General features: G+C 39.7%; 1 protein-coding gene across 2 annotated transcripts in view; it reads left to right on the top strand.

The window, feature by feature from the left end:
• The window catches only part of scn4ba (sodium channel, voltage-gated, type IV, beta a), a 34,027-nt gene that overhangs the window by 2,924 nt on the left and 12,667 nt on the right, over positions 1–18,436 (top strand). For both annotated transcript variants that reach the window (XM_082181250.1, XM_082181249.1), the window contains exon 2: positions 17,406–17,569. In XM_082181250.1, coding sequence (XP_082037376.1) covers positions 17,406–17,569 — 164 coding nt within the window. The remainder of the gene's footprint in view (positions 1–17,405; positions 17,570–18,436) is intronic.

The following is an 18,436-nucleotide window of genomic DNA, read 5'->3' as shown; positions in this document are numbered from 1 at the left end:
TACACGCCTGCGCACATATATATTACGCGCATACATATAGACTAAACACGTGATGCGCATGTGCACGTGTTTTATTTTTCCGTTTTTATTTTTCGAAAAATTTCAAGGCTTGCACCTTGGAATCTATTTCAGGGTTTGCGTTCTCGAGCCACCAGGCACTGTTTTGTGCGGATGAGCGGGCCAGAATGCGTTGAGTGTTTTCTGTTAGAACGGTGTCGTGTTAGCGGCCTCTAAGTTAATAACTAATGATCTTTGCAACGGAAGTGAATCAATCCATCAAAACTAACTTTAGCTGGACAATAGCTTAATTCTAGAGCTGCTGTAAAGCCAAAACAATCTCATACTGTAATTTCCTATTATCTCTGTAAAGCTGCTTTGAAACAAACTATATTGTTAAAAGCGCTATATAAATGAAGGTGACTTTACTTGACTTGACTTGACTTATAAACTTACATTGTTTGAAAATATGGATTTATAATGAAAACAGATATGTTAGCTAAGTATCTGAATTTCAGTACATATCAGTACACAACTTCAAATCTACTTGACTCTTTCCCCTCTTTTCCTCCTTCAAAATCCTTTTCGGACGTAGTCTTTGACAAAAATGCGATTTTCTCAGCTTTCTGTTTAAAATGTTGCTTTTTTAAAATAAAATGTACCCACATTTAAGTGTTGATAAAAAATTATGCATGAAGCTACAATAAAATGTTTTTAAAATGGAAAGCGTTAAAGCACAGTTAAAGGTTTATTTCAAGTTTAAAAAATGTATACCTAAATAGGAACATATAGTACATTTAAAGTGCAAAAATAATATATAGGCTAAATAGTAAACTATAATTATGATGTTATGTTCACTTTAAGAACACAGACAAGTTGCAGTATAAAACTACTAAACTATAGTTTACTGAGAGTATACTTCAAAGTGTACTTTCAGAAACAAAAAAATTACTACAAGTATTTGACTAGTAAAACTATCAGTATACATATAAGTTCACTTGTAGTAGTATAGTTGCAGTACAAACGAAAAAACCTAGTTGTAAATTAGTTTACAAGTTTACTGCTGTTACACTTAAAGTATACTTTTATACACTAAAAAGTGGGCTAATTTAGTCCCAAGTAGTATTGAATCAGTACACTTACAAGTATACTACTAGAATATTGATATTAGTATACTTACTTATGCCCTTAATTAATACACTGTTAAATTAATATATTGTTAACTGCATGATATATATGTACATTTCTGAAATACATAACTTGGACAATGTCCCTTCTGATAACAGATCACTCTAAATGGTAATGTAGACACATGCATTTTCTGTAAAGCTGCTTTGAAATGATGTTTATTGTGAAAAAGCGCTATACAAATAAATGTGAATTTGATTGAATTGAGTAAATAAAGTATATTTAAAATATACTTGAACTCTCAAGTAAAATGAACTTGAAGTATACTCATTTTTGTAAGGGTTGCTGTCAGTAACGCCCACTTAGGGACTTTGATGCTACATTTAGTGACTTGTCATACCTCTTTAGCAACTTTTTTCAACAAAAAAAACAACAACAAAAAACAAACCAGAAGCGACCAATGGCAAGTTTTTGGACATACCTTAGCAATTTTCAATAGAATAGATGATTGTGTATGATGATTTTGTCAGGATTTTAGCTGTGATAAAAAAAATTAGGATGCAGAAATGTAGATTGGAAGTAACTGCCGATTAGCATGTTGTCTTAATGGATTGCATTTCAGTCACTGTTTCACACTTGTTCCAGAAACAGAAACAATATGTAAATGAAAACGGCTTTATTAGGTTTTTGGCTGTATTGAAATAAAGTATATCACTTAGCATTTCCATTCCTGGCTCAATTCCATAAAAAAACAAATTTGTGAGACAATTGGTAAACAATGGCTGAGTGTCTCACAAATGGTGCACAACATCAAGTAATTGCAACATCCAATCAAAATAATTACATTTGAATGGCCATTATTGTTTTGATGATGATGTAGTAAAAGCATCTACTGGCAGGGGCTAAAAGCCAAAGGTAACCATCTAAATCTTGCCATCCTTGCAATGCTAAATATGCTGTGTAAAAGGTTTGTCTTTCAATTTAAACAATCAAACATCCTATTTGTTGAGGCTGCATTGAGAATGACCCAGGCCTTAAAGGGTCTTTGGTTTAATCTAACAGTAAGAGCTGTCGGCTCTAACGTTTGTGCATGATATGCTGATGTCATAGGATGTTCTGAGCAAGACGTGGAGTTCTGTTACAGAGAGCAGTCATTGTTATCCAGCACTCTCTTCAATTTCTTTCACTCAACTCCTCTCTTTTTTCTCCATCTACTCCATGTGTCCTATTAAGTAGAAATATGAACCTCATTCCAGTACAGATTAGTGTTTGTGGTGTACATTATAGGTATTGATTATCTCCCATATATATATATATATATATATATATATATATATATATATATATATATATATATATAAATCTCAACTCCTCTCTTTTATATACTGTATATATGAAGAGTTCAGATGCAAAAGCCTCTAAATGCCATCTGAAATTTTCTTATAGAATGATAATTTTTATCAAGCTTGTATATTTAAGTTCAGTAATTTCACTTAAATGGCAATTAATAGGTAATCTTCATGGCCATTTGAGTGAAATTATTGAATTTAAATATACAAGCTTGATAAAAATGATCATTCTATAAGAAAATTTCAGATGGCATTTAGAGGCTTTTGCATCTGAACTCTTCATATATATATATATATATATATATATATATATATATATATACAAATAAAACGAAAATGTACACTTAACTGTGGACTTTCAAAAAGCTAAAGTATAAATGGACATAAAGTCACATATATAAACAAACAGACATGTATATGCAATTGTGTGTATGCTGTATATGAAAAAGGAAAACAAAAACAATTCTTAAGTGGTGATTAAAATATGTATATGGTAAAAATGGAAAATAAATGAATCTTAATAAATTATTTCTTGTTAAAATTGCACAAAAATATCCAGTAATATTTCCAGAAAAGATTCTGGTGTACCTTGTCTCTCATTTCATCTCAGTTGTTTCATATGCTCCCAAATGTTTCATTCATAATATAGTTGATTTGTATTTATTTCATTTCTGTTTTTAGGATCTACACAACTTCATTACCGTCATATAATAAATTATTGTGTGGCATCTTATGACTGATTTTAAAACATTTGATTATCTTTTTAGCATCTCATTGACCAAATAAATTAACAGCACACATATGTGCTGTACTGTAAACAAATATTCATTTTAAATTAACTTTATAGAATCACAATTGCTCAAATCCGCAACTGTTACATTATTCGCTATTATCTTGCAATGAGGAACTTTAACTTATAGTCAAGGGAATGGCTTGTCTGGGATAGAGATAATGAGATATGACAGTTGACTGAAAACTGATGGCCTGAATACGGGAAAGAAAAAGATTCTTATGAAGGTCAGAGTAATGGGAGAAAGGGGGATTGTTTGCTTAAATTAGTTTTGTTCTCTAGGGTGATAGTCAGTAGAAAGGTGGGTGTAGATTTAAAGGGAAGTTATTATGTGAATCAGATCTATGACAGAATAATATAATTTAGGTTTTTTGTTTTAAACTGGCTAATTTGGTTGTATTGTTTTTGTTTTATTTCATCTTAACTGTAGAATCTAAACAATTTTGGCCTTTAAATAGCCTTTTGGGTCATTTTTATCAACCATTTATTTATTTTATTTACTAAAGGAAAATAATTGCTTATTCTCAATTCACAATTTTACACTATGATAATATAGTCTAGACCAATGTAATTTTTGGATTATTTATCGTTACATACTACTCCAAGACTTGGGTTGAAGGTCCAAATGCAGCTTTATTGGGACATTCCAGAATCTTAATCCAGCACAGGGTCAAACACACGGTCAAACAATCCAAATTAGGGATTGTGTTTGGCAGGCAGAGTAGGTGACCAGGGTGGAACAGGCAGAGTAGGTGACCAGGGTGGAGCAGGCGGAGCAGGTGACCAGGGTGGAGCAGGCAGAGCAGGTGACCAAGGTGGAGCAGGCGAAGCAGGTGACCAGGGTGGAGCAGGCGGAGCAGGTGACCAGGGTGGAGCAGGTGACCAGGGTGGAGCAGGTGGAGCAGGTGACCAGGGTGGAACAGGCAGAGCAGGTGGCCATGCCGGAGCAGGCAGAGCAGGTGACCAGGGTGGAGCAGGCAGAGCAGGTGACCAGGGTGGAGCAGGCAGAGCAGGTGACCAGGGTGGAGCAGGCAGAGCAGGTGATCAGGGTGGAACAGGCAGAGCAGGTGACCAGGGTGGAGCATGCAGAGCAGGTGACCAGGGTGGAACAGGCAGAGCAGGTGGCCATGCCGGAGCAGGCAGAGCAGGTGACCATGGCGAAGCAGGCAAAGCAGGTGACCAGGGTGGAACAGGCAGAGTAGGTGGCCATGCCGGAGCAGGCAGAGCAGGTGACTATGGTGGAGCATGCAGAGCAGGTGGCCAGGGTGGAACAGGCAGAGTAGGTGGCCATGCCGGAGCAGGCAGAGCAGGTGACCAGGGTGGAGCATGCAGAGTAGGTGGCCATGCCGGAACAGGCAGAGTAGGTGACCATGGCGAAGCAGGCAGAGCAGGTGACCAGGGTGGAGCAGGCAGAGCAGGTGACCAGGGTGGAACAGGCAGAGTAGGTGGCCATGCCGGACCAGGCAGAGCAGGTGACCAGGGTGGAACAGGCAGAGTAGGTGACCAGGGTGGAGCATGCAGAGTAGGTGACCAGGGTGGAGCATGCAGAGTAGGTGACCAGGGTGGAGCATGCAGAGTAGGTGACCAGGGTGGAGCATGCAGAGTAGGTGACCAGGGTGGAGCATGCAGAGTAGGTGACCAGGGTGGAGCAGGCAGAGTAGGTGACCAGGGTGGAACAGGCAGAGTAGGTGGCCATGCCAGAACAGGCAGATTAGGTTGCCATGGCGAAGCAGGCAGAGCAGGTGACCAGGGTGGAGCATGCAGAGTAGGTGACCAGGGTGGAGCAGGCAGAGTAGGTGACCAGGGTGGAACAGGCAGAGTAGGTGGCCATGGCGGAGCAGGCAGAGCAGGTGGCCATGCCGGAGCAGGCAGAGCAGGTGACCAGGGTGGAGCAGGTGGCCATGGCGAAGCAGGCAGAGTAGGTGACCAGGGTGGGGCTGAAGGGACTGAAGATCCCCACGGCGGAGCAGAAGACCACCACAGCAGAGCAGACGGGACTGAAGATCCCCACAGCAGAGCAGAAGACCACCACAGCAGACTAGACAGGGCTGATGACCTCCACGGCAGAGCTGGCGGGGCTAAACCCACCAAAACATAGCTGATGACCACTATGGTGGAGCAGGCAGAGCTGGTTACCATCACGGCGGAGCTGAAGAGCACCAGGGCGTAGCTGAGGACCACCATGGTGGAACAGGCAGGGCTGAAGACCACCAAGGCATAGCTGAAGACCACCAGAGCAGATCAGGAAGAACTGGAACAAAGAGCACAGCAAGGTTAGGGTTGGCCTTTAGGGCTGTGTCAAAAAAGGCAGGATATGACAAATTGAGTCTTCAATCACAGTCTCCTTGACAGATACCCTGGAACTTAGAATGACCTTTCTGGCCGAGACGATACAGGCAGGGAGTTCATAGGCGACCTCTGTGGTCGTGACAGGACAGACTGAGAGTCCATAGACGACCTCCGTGGTCGTGTCAGGGCAGACTGAGTGTCCGGGAACGACCTCCGTGGTTGTGTCAGGGCAGACTGTGTGTCCGGGAACGACCTCCGTGGTTGTGTCAAGGCAGACTGAGTGTCCGGGAATACCTCCGTGGTTGTGTCAGGGCAGACTGAGCGTCCGGGAACGACCTCTGTGGTTGTGTCAGGGCAGACTGAGTGTCCGGGAACGACCTTCGTGGTCGTGTCAGGGCAGACTGTGTGTCCGGGATCGACCTCCGTGGTTGTGTCAGGGCAGACTGAGTGTTCTGGGTATTCAGGAGTGGATGCCACCGCCTCAAGACAAGCTAGAGAGCAGTGTGCGGCCCAAACACACATGATGGCAGATGCTATCACTGGCAGAGCAAACAACGGTGGTATAAACTCTGGAAATGCCGGACTTTAAATGGATGGGACCACCAGGATGCCAGCCGCTCGCACGGACATCAGCGGTTGGTCCGCCAAACTGGAAGCCAGTCTCAAAACACTAGGGACCACTTCAGTAGCTTGAGTTGCAGCATCCATGGCGGCTGGAGACTCTGGCGTGGTGGGTACAGCATGAATGTCACTTTCATCCTCCACAACACCCACAGTAAAATCAGAGCCACTCGGATGCAATACAAGATCTATATAATGTTCCAGAGTCCAGTGAGGATCATGCAATGGCACAAACAAACTGAGCAGCTCAGATAGCCGAAGATGAAGATGATGAAGACCTCTAATGATAAATGTATAATTTCTTATTGAAATCCCTGACTTATGATTTCAAACTTTGCCATTTGGCAAATCTGAGCACAGTTTGAGCCAATGAGACACTAAAACTCTAGAGGAGACACGTGAGATTACTGAGGTGGTCTTCACAGAAAAACAATCTGGGAGGTTGAAGCTGAATAAGATTCTACAATATGTCCATAAAGACATCTGATTTGTCATTTTTCTTTCCTGTGGGAATCTATGACTAACTGACTGCCCATCCATAAGAAACACTAAACAACCTGGATCATCTGCTTGCAGGTCATCCATCAATAAAAACGGAAACCACTTGACAAAGTGGCTTGTGGTAAAATGATCAGAATGATGCCCTCCCCATCTCAGCACAATACCGTAGTCTGTACATTAAGTGAGAAAGCATTACTGTAAGCCAGAGCCCCTCCCGCTTATCCTGTACCTGCTCTCAGAGTCTCTCATGGGAAATTAGGGCCAATGGAAGGAGATGGGGTGAATGGAGGTACAGAGAGAAGATGGAGGGTTGGAGAATGAGTGAGGAAGAAAGACCAGCAGCAATGGTGATTATATTGTCTGCTGCAGTATACAATTAATTTAGTCATTTAAGAGAAGATGAATGCAAGAATGCAAAACTGCATAAAAACCTATTAAGTGAATGTAATTATACATCAAAAAGGTTTACTAACTAACTAACTAATTAGCTAACATTAGTACCAGACAGCAACCTAGTGTCGGCCCAGATCTGGCCCACATTTGGGCCGTGCGGAATCCACGTGTACCAGATGTGGGCCGGATCTGGGCCGACACTATGTTGCTGTCTGGCTAACTACTTTAGTTAATGTGAACTAAGAATGAACAATACTTCTAAAGTATTTATTAATCTTAGTTCATTTTAATTTCAAAATGTACTAATACATCATTAAAATCATATTAACATTGTATTAAATGTTAATAGGTAAAATATGAAATATACAATATATTTTTTTACCAAAACTTTAACAGGATTTTATGTTTATTTTTTTTGCTGTGAAGAAAACCATGAAGTGAAAGAGAAATGGCTGGATATGAAGAAAGGGATAAAATGGCAGTGTTAAGAGTAAGTAAGGAGGATATCTAAAGAGAAAGAGGATGTAATGGCTTTGAGGAATGTGGAGCACTTTTAGCTGGATGTGGATGGACGAAAGCCACCTATCAGAATTTCAGACTGTTTAAAGACCTGGGATAAAAGGCAAAAATAAAAGACAAATCAGAGTGTCCCCCACATGCTGACCTTACCCAGAGGTAAAAGTGAACTCATCCTGAAACAGTTCACTCAGCAAAAAAAAAAAAGGTCTTGAGTTGAGAAGATGAATTATTCACTGATGTTCAGCTTTGCAACTACGGTATTAGGAGGGACTATTAATCAGGTGGCAGGTATTACTGTATTAAAACTACACTTAAATTAATTAAAATCCATTTCAGTTCTATTTATTTGCAAACAAAATTTTTTTTTTTGACATTTTAGGAGGAATTCTGAGTTGAGTTGTGAAAGATACAAAACCTAGATAATTAAATCATAAGTTGGCAGCTGAAGTATAATGCATATCAAGCGTATAAACAGCATCTCCTTTTGGCCGCATGATTACTTGTTAGTCAGTGCTTTGTCATTGTCTACATATCAAACAAACATTCACTCAAAAGACACTGTTTTCTGTAATACCTGAGTCTATTTGGAAGAGAAGAATGTGTGAGTTTGTATCGTTCTTGTCTGGCACAGCAGTACATGTTGGTCTCAATGGGACATCTGTTCCACCGTCAGAGAGCAGCAAGGTCTTTCTTCTCCGTCTGTTGCCACCCAACTCACCCTGTCAGAAGGCAAAAAGTGTAAACAGTGAATATAATCCAAAATAATCCCTTCACATTCCCATCAGTCCTATTTACTATTTTATACATGGTGAATGGCACATAGTGCAATATATAGGGGATAGTGAATTATTCAGACAATGTAAATATGCTTTCAATCGGGTGAATGAAGTCTGGTTTCAATTTAGTGTCACCACAGAAAACGTATCGGACCCATTTGAATTCTGCAAAGAATGCTATATTTTAAAGCGAGATTAGGAGGAAACTGCAGCTTTACTGAGCTCAACGGCCCAGGCCGAGTTGTGATACAAACTAAACGCTATTGGCTATTATATGAAGGGGAGGAGCTGTACAATATGCCCCGCCTTGTTTTCGTCAACACATTGACTAATGCTGCGCATTTCAATGCACTTCAGTGGGCCTTGTATGTAATATAGAAATGTGTATTTATATTTACAAGTACAAATGAGCATATATGTTCATGAAGATATATTAAACTCCCTGCATTTCGTACCTTGATAGCACGCAAATATTTTTGCACGTTTTCGCTCGTGTGATTGTCAGACTCTGCTTTTCTGCTACAGCCGCCTTGTGAGTGTATAACGCGCCACGCCATTATTCACAGCTAATAAAGAAAAATAGGCAAACTAGACGAGCGTTTGTTCAGAACTTGATTTTAGTGTTGTCATAGGTACCAACTTCTGTACCAAATTGGTACTGAGCGCAGGAGCTGAAGACTAAAATGTTATTATTTAATATTATCATTCTTTATTTGTATTCATAATCATTGTATTCTGTGAATCATAGTGTTCTTGGATATATGTGCAAGAGTGGGAGTGGGTGTGCTGGAAGAGTCAGAGGCAAGGATGTGTATATGCAGTGTAAGAACTTAGTTTCCACGGAAGGTGTTGTTCCTCTGAGCGTATAAAACTCAACCTCTTTGGCCAGAGTAACAGAGAATCCGGATCCGTCTATCAGCGGATATATTAGGGATCCACTGATAGACGCCTGGTAGAATATAAAAACAAAACAATTGTACTGCGCATGTGTCGAACTCGGCCTTCCGCGCATGTGCGGTTGACTATCGATATATATCGAGCTGCCATTTGATTCTGCCGATTCATGCATTCTGCCTATTTGGAAGAATTTGTTGTCAATGCATTGGAAAAAAAACAGTTGGCGCACTAAAGGCCTGTTCACTTCAAGAAGGATAACTATAAAGATAATGAGACCATACTAAACAAATAAACATATTTTATTTCAGGTAGTTTCCATGGCAACATTTCTCATTTTCATTTAGTTTAACTTGCCCCCGGTTTCAGACAAGGCTAGTCCCAGATTGAAATGCATGTTTTAACTGAAAACAACTTGCACTGACATATCTTAAAATATGTCACTGCCATTATTTCTCAAGATGCCCCCAGTTACAGTATGTGTTTTTATAAGGCACTTTTATAAAAGCTACTTAAATGTCATAATTGAATTAAGGCCTAATTCTGGCTTAATCTAAGCCATGTCTGTGAAACCAGGCCTTGATGTACTAAAATAAATGAAACTAAAACTGAAAATAAATTTGAAAAATATATGGACATTAGACATAAATACTGTATATGAAACTGACAAAAATGCACAACAAAATTACTAAAACTTAAACTAAAATTAAAACAAAAACAAAAAATATTAAAACTAAAATATCATTTAAAATAGTAATAAAAACTATAATAGTATCTGAATTATACTAAAACAACACTGCTATTCATACATACAAAAGATGAGATCATAAATGTACTTTAAGGATGCAGAACTATTTATAAACTTTGAAAACAAGCTTTAAGTTAATGCACCACAGATCCACCCAGAGTCCAGGCGCAACAGTGACCATGAACTTTCTCATTCTGCTTTGGTGTTGATAATGCCATCATGGCACACAGAATGGCATGTCACCTACGCTAAACAGATCAGAGTGAATATACAGGGTGCCTCAATTCACTCTATAAATAACATATAGCAGCACCCCAAGGACAGCTAAGGCACAACTGTCGACAGACAAAGGCAATAAATAACATGGGCCACCGAACATTTACTGTTCAACAAATCAGAGAGATAGAGAGGGAGGGAGGTGGGGTTCAGGTATTCCTAAAATGAGATTGGGTTTTAATTAAATTCCACAGCGACTGAATGAAACATTGTAGGTTTTAATAATTAAGTTGAGGAATTTATCCAAACACAATGGCAGTGAAAATGATGAAATGGAATGGAGACTGTAGGGATGAAGGTTAGCGTTTAATTAAACCAGTTTGTAGATTAGACACATCAAGTCATATGATGGACACACACAAGTAATCCGCTGATTTAGTCATCATTTCTTTCCCAGAGGTTCAACATTGGTATTCTTCGTAAGTCTGCTAAATGAATAAAAGTAAATATGCAGAGCCGGAATAGCACATTTTGGCGGACTTCCCCTTAATTATATTTATAATTGCGTCTTGTGGTGTTTGGAATAATATCTATTCTGTTTCCTCACTATGACTGGGTGGGCAGAGTTTTGTTGAGGTGTAAATGTAAGCGGTTGCAAGTGGATCCACACTGCTGAAGGTGTGCTATCCACAGCAGTGAGAAGTCTTGTTCAGCACTTGTTCTACAATTGCTTTGGTTAGATTAATTATCAAAACCACTGAGCTGTTAAGTCATTCACTGTTTTCTGTAACAGAGTGATGAAAGGCAATAAAACGATTTGCCGGATTGCAGAGGAACAGACATGTTCTTGCTTTCCACTGTCTTCTGCTCTTTTTCAGGATAGAATGTTTGCAAACACTTCCTTGCCATATGTGCTAAAGTTGACTATTGTTTCTCATTTTTAATGTTTTCTGCGCTAATACTATAATAGCAGGCCTAATAATTTATTTGGTGGGAAATATGTGCCTTAACAACATGCTAACAATGCAAAGCAAAATTTTTTAAACATTATGGGCCCTATTTTAACGATCTAAGTGCATGGTCTAAAGCGCAGGGCGCAAGTTCACTTAGGTCGTGTCCGAATCCACTTTTGCTAGATTAACAACGGGAAAAAAAGGGTCGGCCCGCCAGGCGCATGGTCTTAAAGGGTTGTCCCTATTCTCATAATGAGTAATGGGTGTGTTTTGGGATTTATGTGCGTTAAACCAATCAGAGTCTCATCTCCCATTCCCTTTAAAGCTGTAGTCTACGATGTTGAAAATCGGTCGAGAAAGCCTGAGACGGTTTGGTTAGTTTTAAAAAACTCATCCCGCCCCTCCACACACACACCCCTCCCCTCTGTGCTACCTGATCCCTCCCACCGGGAAACGACCTGAACAACGTCACTCAGTCAAGCTGTGATCACCGGTAGTAAACATCGGAACAGAGATTTACCATGTGCGATGTCGGATTCGTATAAAGTATAAATAAATGCTTACCTGCTCAACAAAAAGTCAGCCGTGTCAGCGTTGGTTTTCAGTCCCAAATCTCCCTGAAGCTTCCTCCAACGGTCAATGGTGGACCCTATATTGATTCTACTTTGAGTCCGCGTTCTTCACATTTTTTTTTTTTATCTCTGCTCTTTCCTCTACAGACTTTCTCTTTCTTCCAACCTTGACTGTAGGGACAAGCAGGGGCCGCTTGCTGCTGTCGGTTTGTTTTTTCTCCATTGCTGAGCTGATGCTACTTTGCTAGCTACCATAGACTGTCAGCTGCTTGCCCGCGAAATTTCATGTCGCAGGAGGGGGGCGGGGTGGGGTGCGGTGGGGTGGAGACGCGAGCGCCAGGTGGAGTTTCAAGTGGAGCGGGGGATTGGATGAGAGCAGTTGACCAATGTAAGCTGTCCGGCCGGACAGCTTACATTGGTCAACTTCTCTGCAGCTGTACACCAGCTGTATTGGTCAACTTCTCTGCAGGAGTGAATGGATTTTTTTCATATTTTTTTCTCTTCATAATTGTTAGGATTTTACTGTAGAACCATAACCAGCATCTAAACGAGGTTATTAATAATGAACAATCTTTGAAATCGTAGACCATAGCTTTAAATGCCAGTTGCGCTCGCGCCATGGCAGATTCGCTATTTATTTGACGGAATTTGATAGTGGAAAGACCGAAGCCGTCTCCAGAGCGCAAATGGATCTGCTCGTGCACAAGGTAAAAGTGCGCAAGCAGACCATCTACGGGACAAGCCGGATTCCACCATATCTTTATGTACACAATAATAATCTTTTACATTTTAATCCTTTTATTTAAAATATTTGGCATGTTTGTGTGCTGCTGTGCGTCCCTGTGTGTTTAATAAGCAGAGTGTACGTGCGTTGTGGACCCGCCTATAGGCACACATTACTAACGCACTCATTAAATAACAAAAAACAATATTGCGCCATTGACTTTAGACCAGGTTTCAGTTGGTCAATGGCACAGTCTTATTTCTGTTGCCTCAAAATAGCTACGCGCCAACAATGCGCCAGAACACACCTCGTTTTCAGACCAGCACGCCCATGGGCGCACAAATGGGCGCACAAATGGGCGCAAATGCATTTGCTATTTAAACAACGTGGTGCATGAGTGAAAATGATACCTGCGTCGGACTGAAACTAGCAAAAAACACTTGGGTCGCGCTTGGCACTGTATTGCGCCGGGTATAAGATAGGGCCCTATAAATGTACGGCCACATTAAGCGCTGTTCTGCGAATCACAGGTGAAATCTAGTCGTTTAATAGGAATCTATGCAATCGGGAATTCCGTATATTATAAATAATAATCAAAACTTATGTTTCGGAAACATTTAGAACATATTTTTGTTAGCTCAGCACATTAGCAATGTGCTAAAACATGCTAGAAGCATGCTAGAAACATCATGTTCGAAACATGTTAAAACATTTTAGCAATGAAACATGCTAAGAACATATAGCATCATGCCAAAAATGCAAGGAACGGGTTATGTTAAAACATGTCAAAATGTGTTCAAACATTCTAGTAATGCCTAGCAATGTATTATCAACATGCCAAAACATGTTAGAAACAAGTTAGCACAATGCTAAAACATGGTATGTGCTGAAACATGCTAACAATTTTGTATTGGTCTTTCTATCGTCATCGTTCCTTCTTCCTGTCTGTCTTAAAACTACTTTACACTTTCAGCCCAAACATCAAAATTTGTTGTTAAACATCAAATCGTTATATCATTATTCTGTCTTGTTAATATTTCAGTTACGATACATTTATTTGAATGGCTTTATGACTGTTTTGGGCACAAAAAATATAGGCCTATATTTGTAGCATTATAAATTGCCCTCTTTATGGTATAACTCTTTTAACAGAGACCATAACATACAGTATTAGTTGATTGAAGGAGAAAAAGTGATCGAGAACAACAGAAAAAAATCTCCAAAAGGAGGAGAATGATCAAATCAGCTGTCCATTTGACAGCATCTTTTGCGCATCAGTGATCCGCACAGTGTCTGTGTATGTCAGTGTGATGAAGTGCAGTATAATGGCTGGTCATCCATCTATGAGCAAAGCTAGAGGGATCAATAGCCAGAAGGCAGCAGACAGGAGGCAGGTATATGATCTTGGTGAAGAGGCTGTTATCTTCCTTGAACTCTGGACTTTGACAACTAGCGTCATATAAAGTGTTGCACAAGGCTATTTGATCTGAACCTGCTTGCCTTAAGTTTGACTATGTCTCAAATCTTCTGCCTACCTAAGTTGCTGTTTTTGTGCATCACAGCCTTTTTGGATGTAAAGTCTATCTCAGGTTAAAGGTAGAAAAATTATTATCTTCTGAGATATCCTTTATGGTCAAACCAATCCCAAAATACATTGTGAAGAACTTAGAAATAAACCCCTCAAAAAATGGAAGAGCAAAATATAAAAATATACTGTTTGCAGAAAATTCTGATCAATACTGATATGTTTTGGAGAGAGTAACCATTTCACTGAAAAATCAACTAATCAGTTTAGATCAGCAAGATCTATTTATTTGGAAAATGTGCTAAATGTGGGCTCATTGTGCTAACTGTAGCTACTTGTACATAATCATTTGAAAAAAAGCACAGAGTCACTTGAGACATGTACTAAAGCATTTGCAATTTGATAAAACCAATGTAAAATGACATTCTGTTGTGAACAATTGCAAGGTGGTTTGGAGATTTGTCCATGTTATTTTGAGAATGTCATCTCGGTTTCAAGAAATGAGCCAAACCAATCGAGAAAAACTGTAATTTAAAGGTAGGCTACACATTGTAACTTTTGACCCTCTAGTGGTTAAAAAACAGAACTGCATGCATTTTGCGGGAGAAAATAGTTTTGGTTGTGCTCTGGATTTGGGTGACTGTGCAGATGAATATGGTTATCCAACGCATTCTCATCCTTGGGCGTCATAATACTGACGCTTTTGACATTTCGTCTACATCGACCGCACATGGCACCCTTTAGCGTCAATATGAGACGCACAGAGCTTTGTTCGGTTATGGGTAGGTTTAGTTGTAGTGTAGGGATAGGGTTAGACCGCTAGGAGGCGCCTTCTGGCCCATTTCTATCTGCGTCTCATATTGACGCTAAAGGGTGCCATGTGCGTTCGATGTAGACGAAATGTCAAAAGCGTCAATATATGACGCCCTAGGATGAGAACGGGCTGGGTTATCCTATCTCTAATAAAACATTCACTACTAAGATTAAAGCTTGGGTAGGTTATTTTGGAGAGGCTAACAATAGCAGGCTAGCTTTAAAAGCATAAGATCCCACCCTCCCTCCAAAACACATGAACGCCAGAGCAGAGTCTGCAAAGCGTCACGAGAGACGGTGTTAAATTACTTAATATCTCATGCTGCAGATTAATTTCTGCGTTGATAGTGTTGCCATGGAAACGCGTAATTCCGAGGAGAGAACAGCTCCAGGTTGGACGTCACGGGTTGTCATCTCGTAATTATGGTAATTACTACATATTGTGAACGCAGCATTAGCTTGTTGTTTTGGTTCAGGAGGTATGCAAATACATATGTTGTCAGGCAGGTAGGACATCCTATTATTGCATTCGGACCAAATGCAATGATTGGACGAACATTTTTTGGTCCTGAGACTTCCACAGAAGACATATTTGAATATTTAGACCACTTCTATAATTTATTGCTATCAGGATGTGAAGAGAGTTTCAAACAGTATAACAAAACGTGTTTGTGAAAAACATTGCCTACCCTATCTTTAAGATAAATAACCAGTTTAGATGTTTAGGTTCAGTTTAGTATCTCAAGCTGAGCTGAAGACGTTACTGTAGTTTTACCCATAGACACTGTACTGTTTAAAAATTGATTCCAGCACAGTGCTACAACAACCATAATGAAATTACCCTTCACAATATATAATACTTTACAATTGACTCTGTTAGAGCTACATGTATGGCAATTTATCTGTTCAATAAAATACCTTACTTACCTGTTGAATAATAAAAATGCCATCTCTGCATCACTTTTAGAACCTTTTCAAATCCCTCAGTTCTCGCCAAGCCAATGTTGATTCTTGTTTTATTACGAGCTCTGTCGTGTTCTCTTTTTGTCAGCAGAATCTTCTATGTTCAGCGTTTGTTTAAACCATGTCAACCTTTCTCACTCGTTGTGACAACTAACCTCTGCCACTCACACCATGCACGCGTCAAAGTAGCCGGAGCAACTTTTCCCTATTTGCGGATATGACGAGACAATCACGGACGATTGACGTATGTGCACAATTTCCAGCCAAAATCTTCACTCCAGGTCTAAAATATAAACACTTATAATAGGCTTACCATAGTTAATCAGGGTAAGACAAAAAAAAAAAAAAAATTTGTAGAAGGATTGATGATGTATTGACTGGTAACCCGAAGGTCCCGGGTTCGATCCTCAATACCGGCAGGAAATAACCAAGGTACCCTTGCCCTGAGCTCTCCCCAGGAACCATTGCCTACAGCTCCATGTGTGTGTGTCCATGGTTTACAGTGTGTGTTCACTACTCATTGCTCCTGATGTGTGTGCTCGAACTTAGATGGGTTAAATGCAGAAGACAAATTCCAAGTATGGGTTACCATACCTGGCCTTCACATGTCACTTTAACTTTCACTTTATAATTGGGAAATGTTTAAGATAAATTATAACATGTTGCACCACAGAACAACCACAAAGTCTACTACACTTATACAGTACAAAAAAAAGTATTGATATGATATAGTTCTATCTAATGGAAAAATGTGTAGGCCTTAATCCACCCCAAAACAGTGTGTGCTGTGTATTTTTGTGCTTACTGTATAAAAACGACAACCTAGCTACATGCTTCGATTCAGAGTTATCTATGCTTGTGAAATTAAACACTGAGATGGAAGCATTTAAAAATAGTCCTTCCAGCAATGGCTCTCAGCTACGACACATGCTACGAATACCAGAGCTGGGTTAGAAAACAACTGCATGTCATACTGAATGGCTCTTTTTCTCATTGAGAATGCAACATTTATGAACTGATTATTAACCCTGATTGTGAGTTTTCAGTCTGTCAGCAGATTAAGCAGAATATTTTTTTTAAAAGCTGGGTTGTTTCAATTTATGTTTGGGTCAAATGTGGACAAACCCAACTGTTGGGTTTAAAAATTGAATTAAAAAATGTAAACCAACGGTTGGGTTTGTCCATATTTGCCCCAAACATGGGTTGAAACAACCCAGCTTTTAAAAAAAAATATTCTGCTTAATCTGCTGACAGACTGAAAACTCTGTGGATTAAGGCCTTACTCATAAGTAAGTTGTTTTCCTTATGGGGACCAAACCATTTCAGGACAAGGATTTCAGAAATTGTTCCCCATGGACATACTATGTACTTATTATAGTAATTACAATTACTGGGTAATAACTAGGTACTAACCCTGAACCTACCCCTAAACCTAACCATAACCCATGCAGTTAACCAGTACTTTCTTAGGTAAGTACACTGTGTGTACACGTAAGTGCACATACTGTAAAATAAAGTGCAACCACTGCATCTTTGTGGGGAACCATACTTGTGTCTCGCAATCACTGGCAAATGTTTGTGTTAGGATGATAAGTCTTGATAATCGATGTTCATCTCTCCTCCATGTTTCTCAGGAGTGTGGTACGCTCAGGCTTTGGAGGTGAATACAGGGAAGGTCAATTTCATAGAAGTGATGAATGGAAGTTCAGTGCTCTTACCCTGCACCTACGCCAGCTGCATAGGCATTAAAAACCTTTACTTCAACTGGCAGTATAAGGACAATGGGACAATGGTTAAGGTGAGACATTCAGCCGTCTCTCAATCACACTGATTTCATGCAGCTCATGCTCTACCCATTTCACATTAATGCTTCACACAGTTTTATTATCGAACTTTCATCTTGGCACAGCAGTTAATTTCACATAAGAAATGTGATATAAAATCAACTCATTCTTCCCTAATACTATAGCAAGTTGTCACTCATAAAACAACACTAACAACATCTACCATTACACAGTATTTATTTCATAATATTTATTTACAAAACAAAAATTACACCTTTTGACTCTTTAGAATTCACTGCAGTGTTGTTACATGGTCCATGTTTACATTACATTACAAAATTATTCTTGATTTTTATTCTCTTTTGTATAGATGGTAATGACATTGAAAGACTAAACATGTATAGGTGTTCAGCCACGTCTAATTGTGTTTAGTATTTCATTTTTTTTTTTACTTTTTTGAATTTATTTCAATATGGTTTTAGTGTAGAAATATTGCAAATTACTGTCTTGTACAGTTTTGTATTATGCTAGGTTTTGAAAGTTAGTTTAAAAGTTTTGTTAAGAGCATATAATCATGCAAATTAGCCTGTACATATAGTTTTGGCAGTGGTTTTGTGAAAATTTGTGTCATTTGAAAGAAGTAGTCACTGAATGCATTTTGTGCCAAAGCAATGATAAATAGCTATTGTAGAGCTACTCTCCGTTGACTTTCGGAGCTGTAAAACCTGAATTGGGTCAGGCCAATCACATCGTGTTTAGAGTAGGCGGGGCGGGCTTAACATAATGACGACAGAGTTGCGACGGTTCCCTGCTACTTGAAAACAAAGAATGGCAGCTGCTGCTGCTGCTGCTGCTGGAGAATAGTCTTTCGAATCGGCTTT

Source organism: Leuciscus leuciscus, assembly GCF_965113295.1.
Source record: "Leuciscus leuciscus genome assembly, chromosome: 9".
NCBI lineage: Eukaryota > Metazoa > Chordata > Actinopteri > Cypriniformes > Leuciscidae > Leuciscus > Leuciscus leuciscus.
The sequence above is the reverse complement of the archived record's forward strand: the minus strand, read 5'-3'. Positions and strand labels throughout refer to the sequence as shown.